General features: G+C 35.0%; 1 protein-coding gene across 4 annotated transcripts in view; it reads left to right on the plus strand.

Moving 5' to 3' along the window:
- Positions 1–10,109, plus strand: part of CUL2 (cullin 2) — a 52,466-nt gene extending 42,357 nt beyond the window's left edge. For 3 of the 4 annotated variants that reach the window (XM_037384066.1, XM_037384065.1, XM_037384067.1), the window contains exons 19-22: positions 938–1,140; positions 3,643–3,744; positions 4,505–4,621; positions 9,473–10,109. In XM_037384066.1, the coding sequence (XP_037239963.1) occupies positions 938–1,140; positions 3,643–3,744; positions 4,505–4,621; positions 9,473–9,604 (554 nt within the window). In that variant the 3' untranslated portion in view covers positions 9,605–10,109. The remainder of the gene's footprint in view (positions 1–937; positions 1,141–3,642; positions 3,745–4,504; positions 4,622–9,472) is intronic. The other variant, XM_037384068.1, reaches the window with a different exon arrangement.
- Positions 10,110–10,599: the final 490 nt, after the last annotated feature.

Genomic DNA, 10,599 nt, shown 5'->3' on the forward strand with positions numbered 1-10,599 from the left:
CATAGCACTGCAGAACTGCTGCATTAGTAATTGCCCTGGAATTTTTTCTATAATATCAGATGTCCCTTAGCTGAATATTAAATAATTTTAAGAATATGTATTATACTATGCTATGTAAGTATCTAAGTAAACACACATATATATTTGCTTATGTTTATATTTAATATATAGATATTTATGTTAAAAAACAGGAGAGAGATGTAAAGTTGTAGCGTAGTTTAGTAAGTATCAGTCAATCATATTTTATTCCAAGTGCTTTCGGTATCAGACTTTAAGGACTGAGCACCACAACATATTACACGGAGGTGAAAACCAAACTAGCATGCAACAAGATGTAATGAAAATTTAGTTCTGGTAAAAGAAGATTGCTGCTGACTCACACTCACCTTCACACATAAAATCTAAATCTGCTTTCAGGCAGATTTGTTCAGTGCGTTTTCCTTTTTTTTCTTTCATTTTTGAATTTCAGGGGAATTTAAAGAATGTAAGAACATTGTGAAAAAATTGTAATAGACAAGTCTTTTAAAAAAAAGAATCCTTGGAACAACTTTCTTGCAATCATTATTCTGTGATTCTGTGTAAAGCTATTACTAATTGAAGTTTATGCTTTGCAATGCATTGAGGCTATTTGGAATTTGCTTTTTTTAGTACTATAAATTATTTTGTATTATTCAAATTCAACACTGTAGGTTTCCTTTTTAATTGAGGACACTATTGCTCTAGTATTCATAGTTAATCAGAGGGTTCTTTTGTTGCAGACCACATTCTATATGTGTGAATTCACAACATCAGTTTTTGTCTTCCCATTCCAGGTGTTAAACGCATACTTAGGTGTGAATTGAATGTCTGGAAATGTATGAGGAGCTCTAGGACTTAGGCTTCAATGACTTTTCAGCACATTCCATCAGTTTATAAAGTGCTATTTGTATCATTACAGGTGAAGTAAAAATGAATTATTTGTGCAAACCTTATGTAGCCATGGTCACGACATACCAAATGGCAGTGTTGCTTGCCTTCAACAACAGTGAAACTGTCAGTTACAAGGAGCTTCAGGATAGTACACAAATGAATGAGAAGGAACTGACAAAAACCATCAAATCCTTACTTGATGTCAAAATGATCAACCATGACTCAGACAAGGTATGCAGTAATGATATTAAAAAGTTTCCTGTTTTCAGTCTTGTGATTGTAATATTTGTTGAGGGCTTTTTTTTAATATAAAAGAATCCGCTGGGTTTTGTGCGTTTTTTTTTTCCTAAGCTGTATTACTGATCCTTGTGAAAACTTAAAAATCTGTATTTGTGAGGAAAGGTACAGGAGGAAGTAAACTATCAATGTCATATAGGCTCTCTATGCCTATAACCACATGGTATGCTGAAAAGGTAATAATGCTAGGAATGTTTATTGTTTCTGTTGCATTTCATCCATATTTAAATTCACTGCTGTTGGAGGGGGACAGTATTTAAAGATGCCACTTTCAAAGTTGTACTGAATCATGGAAGGGAGTGTAGTAACCCAAAAAGTCTTAGAGAGATACTAAAGAAATAATATATATATATACTTCCAGCCCCTTAATCCCAATGTCTAACAGCAACCATATTCTTCCTGGCTGGCATATTACAGGAGGAGGAAAGAGAGCAAGGAGGGCTTGTGTGAGAGGATTTTTGCTGCAATTTGCCAAACTCTTGTCATTCCATGAGTTTCATGGAATTCCAGTCATATCTGAGCTTTGTTTGTGGTTAAGGCAATGGTTGATACAGGTTCTGTTTCTGACTCTGCCTCATACTTCTGTATGACCTATGTGAAACCAGTTACCCTCTTGCCCATACAGTGAAGGTTACAGATACCTGTTGTGTAAGAAACACTGCAGAAGTGCCTGTGCATACCATACAAACTTTAGCATGTGCTTTCAGCTAGCCTAGAAAGCCCATTATTCAGACAGTGTCAGGCAGAAGAAACCTGAGATAAGCTGTTCACTTCACTTACAAGGAGAAATCCAAAGCTGCTCTGAGCGCTGCTTTTTTTTTTAACAAGGAAAATGTTAGAAAATGGAAAGTGAGATCACAAGGAAGATCTGATGCTTGGCTGAAGCATAGGACATGCTTCCATTATCTAGAAATGAGCTCAGGTTGGAACAGTGGCTGGGAAGATGTCTGTTAAACCATGGGTGAAATATAACACTGGGAGCTATTACAGAAAACAGTGAGACTTCTCATAATCTTAGAAAGTTGCCCATTATTTAAAGGATTTACATTTATTTATGTCTGTTTTATAAGGTTTACCCAGTTTCTTTAAGCATATGTCATTGAAGAGTGAATGATACAGCTTTCCAACCCTTTTACCTTTTAACATTTACCACTGCCTTTTCTGATTCTTTAACGTCCAGACTGTTGTATTCAACATTTTTGCTAATTCTGTTTTCTTTGCACTCCATCCAGCAAGATGAAAGCAGATCTCTATAGACAGTCTGTCAGCTTACTTATTGAATAAGCCAGTGAACTTTAGTAGCATAAGCAGTGAAATTATATAATACACTAACTTCTCTTTAACTGTATCTGAGCCACACACAAAAGCACAGTGTATTAAATGTTGTAGTTTGCTTTTGTTTGTTGTTTTTAAAGGGGGGAAGAAATAAAGAAACTTTTGGCAAAATCTTTATTGGTTCACTAGAATCATGCTTTTTGAGTTCATCCACAACACAATTTATTTTGGTTTATACTCAGCCATTTAAGTAGAATAATGGTAAAATTTTAAGTTAGCTTATATTTTTTAAAGCTGTTGATCTTTGCCCTTTTTCTATACTATGCCTGGATAATACAAAATATTGTAATAAATAATATTTGTGGCAGAATATAGAGTCAGAATTACTGTTGTTTTGCATATATATTCAGATAAATATTGGCAGTGTTTACTAAAGTATTTGCACTTGAGACAACCACAGTTTCACAGGATTCCAAGGTCAGAGAAGCTCAGTAACTTTATTCTACTGAAAATTGGTAATACTTGTACAGACTCTTGCATGGAAACTGCAAAGATTGGTCAAGTCATCCTGTTAGTTGAACATAAAGATGTTTGGGCTGCAGGGAATAATTACCATTTATTGAAAGAAACAGACTTTTGCATGTGGAAAAGAATTGAGATTCTGACAGGAAAAAATTAGAAACATACAGATAGATGCAGTTGCTATTATAATGTAACAAAATACTGAGATGTTTTTCCTTAAGTTCTGGAAAGCAACCTTAGTAGTAGTTGTGAAGGCAACAGCTCTTGTGGTTCTGACATAAAATGCAAATCCTACTTTTCTTTGCAGGGAGAAAATGAGTTTAAATGAATAGTGTTTGCAACTAAGATAAGCAGTTGAAGTATTAAACCAGAAGTTGTGTTAGTTGTATTGGCTTGTTAGCAAAATTTGTGTAAGTCAGAGTTCTTTATAGTGTTTTCTGAAACAGACTTGATTTCTAGGCTAGTTAAGCTGTAGCTTAAAAAATTGACCTGGTTCAACTCAACTGGCATTTTAGAATTTCCAACTACAAATCTAAAATTGTTTGTACATATGCAAGCCCCAACCTGTGATTTCTCAAAGTAAATTGTTATCATTTTCTGCTTCCATTTCTGTTTTTTTAAAAAGATTCTTTATTGCAGGAAGACATAGAGGCAGAGTCTACGTTTTCATTAAATATGAACTTCAGCAGTAAACGAACAAAATTTAAAATTACTACATCAATGCAGAAAGACACACCACAGGCAAGTATTCTTTGGTGTATCTAGCTTGAACAGCCTTAGGAAGCTTATTTTTCTAAAATCAAATTAATTGTATTGGTTTGGTGTAAACAGATGTAAGAGTCCCTGTGTAAGATTTACATCACTGTAGAGAAATGGTTTAAGTTTAAAGCTTAAGCACTGCAGATTTTTTTGCAATTATAACTTAGGCAGGAGAAGATGGAATAGGGAATAAGAAAGTACAAGGAAGAGATAAACGAGAGCTATTCCTCTATGTAATAAAATGGGATTGACATTTAGCTTGTCTTATCTAATGAGACTTTTTTTGTTGATGATGGTGTTTATAAAAGCAACTTATTCCAGGAACCGCAGAACCAATTGACTGTTTTCCTATGGTTTTGTGTCCTCTGGCAACTATAATTAACTCTGGTGGTGTTAATCCACGTTCCCTCTGTATCTCCTAAGACACAAGATTTTGTACAAGAGATACAAGTGCTGCCAAACTTGATATGTTATAGTAAATTCTGCCTGCCTTTCTCCCTAACAAAAATGCTGGTTTGGATGTGTCTCTCCTACCTTCCTGCTGATGTTCATGAAACCTGGTATTCTTGAGTTACGGAAGTACTTTGCCTGGAATTGAACTTCACCTAGATTTTTGTATTACTTGACCACTTTTATTAAAGTATAGGTTAAAGAGACTTTTATGCAGTGCCATTTTTTATGAATATGTCACTTTTATTGATCTTGCTATATTTTAAGCATTACTGTTCTTCCTGTGTCGCAGGAGATGGAGCAGACCAGAAGTGCTGTAGATGAAGACAGAAAAATGTATCTTCAAGCTGCTATAGTTCGTATCATGAAAGCACGTAAAGTGTTGCGACATAATGCTCTTATTCAGGAGGTAAGAGAAAATCCTGTTCAGCGTAATTTGATGAAAATATTCAGGTTAATTGGGTAAAAGATCTCACAAAACTCTCCCATGTCAAAACTAATACCTCAGTGAAACTGGTGAGAATTTCATTGGAGTCTGCTTTGAACTGCAGTACTGGAGCACTAGCTGTGTCCCTCAGTCTTGTAAATGTGTCTTAGCACTAAAGCATTCAGTGCCTCTGTGCTTGTCTTTCCTGTTGGCTGGTTCTGTGCCAACAGATGTATCATTTAAGAATCATGGCCAGAGCTATAGGTTCAGTTGAAGACCTGAGTATGGATATTCTAGGTATGGAATCTCCACAGAAGCAGCTACCCAATTTGGAGCTGTAATTGTGATTTTATTCTAATTCATGGCTTGAATTTTGGAGGTTGTTTGAGTACGTAGACATTCACTACTTAATCTCCGGTTTCCATTAAGTGGTACAGTTATCTAGGTTTTTTTAGTTTCCAGGTTAATGATATGTGAACTATCACAGACGGGCTAGGATGGAAGTGCTATTTCTTTCATTTCTCTCTCACTTTGCCATCTGTGCGAGTTGCCTGCCTGATTGTATTTCTTACTCCAACCTAATCTTTGCTCCTACCTATCAGTTCCCAGTTTTAGTTTTCTCAGCCTTTCAAGGCATTCCTTCTTCAATCTAATTCATCCTTGTGTCTCGTGAGCCTTGCTGGATAGCCTCACAGCAAGTGGTGGGAGAGAGAATAAAGATTTCTGCGGAGGAGGTAGAGAGGTGTTCAGTCATTTTGAGATCTGCTGTGTGCTTTCTGTCTTGTGGTCATGAAGGAAATAGTTTACCACACTGGGCACTCTGATTTTTACTTCCTAAAAAAAATAAGCAGTTACACAGAGCTTGTAAGCCCAGAACTTGCAATGTAGGACGTCTTAAAGCTTTTGGGTTTTGAAATAGTGCTTGTACACAAGTATTCTGAAAGCAAGCTTAATTCAAGAAATCTCATTTTAAATACCTAAAAGATGAGGCAGCAGAAGTCCTCGTTATTCTCAGAATCTTTGGTTATTTGGTTTCCTGTTTACTTAAACCATCTCCATGCAATTACAATGAAATCCTGTAAGAATTTACAGTTAAAAGTAGAAAATGGTAGGCAAGCCCTGTTTCATCTTTGAAAATGCTTTTTTTCTCCCTACTCTTAAATTCTTAGGAAAAGTTTTCAAAGTGTAATTTGCTTGAGACCAGTTTATAAGGGTGGAATAGGTTACAAATTGTTATGTTTCAGAAAAAAATAATCCTCTCTGGTTTCTTCTTCCGTTGTTTTACTCAAGGGGCACTAACTGACATGCCTCTGCTGCATTTTGGTCTTGCAGTACTCTTGCAGAATAGTATGCTCTATTAACATCAGGAGCTTTTTCATGCTTTGCAGGAAAGGTGGATATTTTGATTGTTATTCAGTTAAAAACTAAGTAAAGTTGGTGCTCCATTTATCTGTCACCAGCCACCTCTACCTGTAATGTTTTCTTACGCTAGTTTTAAACTAAATATATGACATTTTTGAAAATCTTATCCTTTATCATTTAGTCTTTAACTCTCAATTTTGAATGCACTTGTATCCTACATGGATTAGAGAATTTAAAATTGTAGGCTGGGCTTCTAAATAATTGCTATCTATGCTGCAATATGGTGTGGGGACCTGATGTAGCCTTAAATGAGCAATTGTGAAACCTTAAGCAATAAGGGGAAGCAGTACAAAAGTCTACTAAGGTTAATTTTTCCTTCTTTTTTTGCACACTGAATTAATTTGTGCCGATCTCCATTCTGCCTCAACTAAACTGTTACTGAGGCGTGAACTTGGTTCTTTAAAATGTTAGGTGTCTTCTCTACAGTCTGGGATACAGATATACTCTTTGTCACTTCAGAAATTATTGCCAGGTTTTACAGCAAATTGTGGGGAGATGGGTTTTTGTATTGTTAATGCATAAACACAAAGATGAAAATGTCATGCGAAGTAGAAATTTTACCTAGTTATGTCTGCACTGAGCTCACTAACTTGTTTTGCTTCATGTTGTATGAATAAGGCTGAACTGCCAGGTGGTTCTAGGTTGAACATGCTCAGCTTTCTCATAAGACTGACCTTTATTAAAAATGAGTAACCACCACTTCTGTTAAACTTTCAGAATATGCATAACTACCTACTTGTCTGTCCAACTTCCTTTTTTTCCCGTTAATTTTGTAGTAAGATTTGATTTGCTGTCAAGAGGGTTTTTTTATTTCTTATTTAATTGTGACATTGTTACTAATTATAGTGATATTGTTACTTTTATCATGATGTCTATATAGATCTAATTTATTATGTGATATATAAGCTATATAAATGTAAAATAGAAATTTATACATATTTAATTTATCAATTGCTTATTAATATATACTTATATATAATATATTCACTTAAAATTTGTAGTCAGACTTCTTGAGGAGTAAGAATGAATCTTTTGAAACGAATCTTTTGAAAGTCTTTACTGTGAATGGATAATATTTTTTCACCTCATTAATATTTTTTTCTGAAATATAAGGACAGGATTATACTGTTGTTAGAGATACGATTGAAAGGCTCATAGCCTTAATGCAGTTAGCTCTGATTCTAAACAGACTGCACCACCACACGTTTCATTTAGGGTGAGGTGTCCAAGAAAATACTCGAGGCCCTTGGTAGACCTGTATATGTCAGCATGTGGTCTTTGCTGAATTGTTAATTGTGTGTTAGTTATGCCCTGATAGTTTTACTTCTGGCGCCATGCTGCAGTTGCTGTAGGACGAGGTAGCTTTTCCCTTAAAATGAATGAGGTCAGTGGGACTAGTGGAGGGGAAAGGTCAATGCAGTCATTCCCAGATTTATTTTTTTTTATTCTGACCATCAACTATTTCTATCCATCCTTCTTATTTCTATTATCTTTGATAAAACAAAACCAAAATAACCTTACCAATACAAATTTTTGCCTTTTGTTCTCTGTCCTAAGTAAATACATGAAGTATGGTAATGACAATCAGTTTTGAGTGTAGGACTGAAGGGTGAAATTGGAGCAGAACTATTAGCTTGTTAGCACCAAGTTTCTTCATTTGTACTGATGTGGAACATACCAGACCCTTGGCTGCTAGCCCAACAAAACTTACTCTTTGAAGTTTTTGTTTGCTTTGCTGGGTGAGTTCTACCTGGTGAGCTCTGTTGGCTCACAGAGGGCTCCAGCAAGCTCTAGAGCTGGGACAAAGCCAGCCAATGAAGAAAGTTGTAAAGAAAACGGGAAATCCAGCTGAAATAAAAATCACTTTCTCTAAGAACAAATGAGAAACTATGGGCAAAATATATTGTGACATTTAGTAGTAAGATTTTGTTTGAAAATTTTTCCAAGTTAATAGATAATACATGTTCTGTTGCTACATAGTTTCCTCCTCTTCTCTACAAGAGAATGTACAAAACTGAGAACTACTAAGAGACAGCTAAAGTTTTGTCTGCAGTGACAGTTTCTTCCACGATGCATATATAGATTTGTTTTTACAATGAATAATTTTTTATTCTATGTATTACAAAGTTCCAGCATAGCAAGATGGAACTCACCAAACCATAGGTCTATCTTCAGTGACTGAAGAAAGGGAGGTTCATCCTGATAGTCTCAAATTGTATAGGAAAAGAGGTCAGTGGTAGAGGGACTCCCACTTACACTTACACCTTCTAGGCAGCTGAGCAGTTCCGGTGCCTTCCAGGACCAGGTACACAGCACTACGTGGGCTGGAACTTAGACAAATCGGAACAGATCCAGCTCACATCTCGTATCCTGGCAGCTGCAACAGCAATGAAGTAGTGTGACTTTACAAAATGATTACTACGTGGGCTGTCTTGTGTAATGAAAAGTGTCATTTCATCTAGTGCTTTTCAGCAAACTTCCTGACTAAGGAAAGTTATTTTTTTTTCTTGCTAATTTGATTGTCTAGTGCTGTGGAATCTCTGAGGATAGGTTTCATTTTTAATGTATTTAAATTATATATTATTTTAATATATTCAAACCTTATTTAAACCAAGAATGGATAAGGTCTTATTGTAACATAGTCAGATTTTTTTTGGTAATTTGTGAGGTAACTGCTTACATGTCTTCTAAACGTGTCTTTGTAATGCTATGAAGAAAACACAGGTTTCACAAATCTTTATTAAATGAAAATGTCTTCACTATCTTATAACAAAAGTGGCAATGGATGGGAAGCAAATTGTGTTCAACTTTAGAGATAGTTTTGAAAAATATAATCAAGTGTATTTTAACCATTCATAATTGTATAAACTATTACAAAAACTAAGATGAACACATTCTTCAGGCATTTAATTTCTAAGTAGGACTGCTGTAACACAAGCAAAATTTGGGAGTCCATAGACTAAATATTCCAGAATAATGAAAGTACATATACAGAAATAAAAGGGACCTAGCGCAGAAAGAGGAGTCAGTTAGCAAAGCCAGCATGGAAAGGCACATATATTTTTTTACAAAATTTTCACTTTTCTTGAGCTGTGGTAGTAGTGAAAAAATACGTCAGTTTTTAACCTGGATATTTATCTTCATTTGTACTGTGGCAAATTAGGCAAGGAAGAGAACTGAAAAGATCTGGTTAATATGCAAGCAAACTGAACCAATGAGCTGACATGTCCTAATGCTAATGTATAGAGATGCTTTGTTGATTATTATAAATGAAGTATTCCAGGTTTATTTAATCCTGACTTTAAAAGTAAAATGTACTGAATTTACCTTAAAGCCCTTAGTGAATATTTCTATAGCAGTTGTAACTGTTGTAAATACAAATAACACAAAAATCCTGTCTTTCTTTTGCAGGTAATTAGCCAATCAAGAGCTAGGTTTAACCCAAGTATCAGCATGATTAAGAAGTGTATTGAAGTTCTGATAGACAAACAGTACATAGAGCGAAGCCAGGCCTCTGCGGACGAATACAGTTATGTAGCATGATGTTGCTATCCTGCAGGTATGATTGTAAGGAGATCATTGCTGTCACTGTTTGGTGTGTTCCTGTGGGAAGAGGCAGGCCTGGGCCTCCATAATTGGTCACTTGGCAGCCCCTGTTTTTCTGCTGTTTACAACATCACCAGTGCCATGTCATGAGCGTCAATGAAAATGCCTATAGATATTTCAAGCTCATGTCATTATGACATTTCTTAAAACTTTACTAAAAGAATGAGTGAAGTATTGCTGAAATGTGGAAAATTGGTTGGGTACCATGCTTTTTTTTTTTTCTCCCCTTTCACGTTTGCAGTTGATGTTTTTTAATGTATCTTAAGACAAAGTAAAAAATAATAAAAATAAAAAAACACAAAAAATCCCACAAAAAAACCCCAAAACAAAAACCCTAAATATTGTAATATGACAGATAACCTAATAATTGTATCTACATTAAAATGTAAAAAAAAAAGACGAACATGATACTGCTGCTTGTCAAATAAAAAAAATAAAGTTATATAATGTGTCTCGAATGATTGTAGAAATGGATATACCATTAATGTCTGTAAATATTATTCAGACCTGGAAGAGAAAATTAATGTTATGTTTGGGTTTTGGATAACCTCAGAGGTAGATCTGACAAAAGAACTAATTTATATAAAACTGAATACTAGGTATGTTAATGTTTGATGTGATTATAAAAAATATTAATGGCTAAGTGCACATTTTGTTTTCTTGAGATTAGGCTAATTTGCATTCTTAGTGCCTGTAGGCCTACTCTGTGTCTGTTAATCTCTCACTGTAGGAATATGTTACAAGAGAAATAAACAGGCGTTTGAGGGGATTTAAGTAGTGTAGTTCACAAAGAGTTAGGAATAGTTATCATGAACATCAAAAATACAGTTCAGTGGCTTGTGAAACCACCCTGTTAATGAGAAAGAATATAGCAGACTTGTAATTAAAAAATGTTATTTCACTAAAGCATTGGGTAGAAACACTACATGGAT

Source organism: Falco rusticolus, chromosome 4, assembly GCF_015220075.1.
Source record: "Falco rusticolus isolate bFalRus1 chromosome 4, bFalRus1.pri, whole genome shotgun sequence".
Taxonomy (NCBI): Eukaryota; Metazoa; Chordata; class Aves; order Falconiformes; family Falconidae; genus Falco; species Falco rusticolus.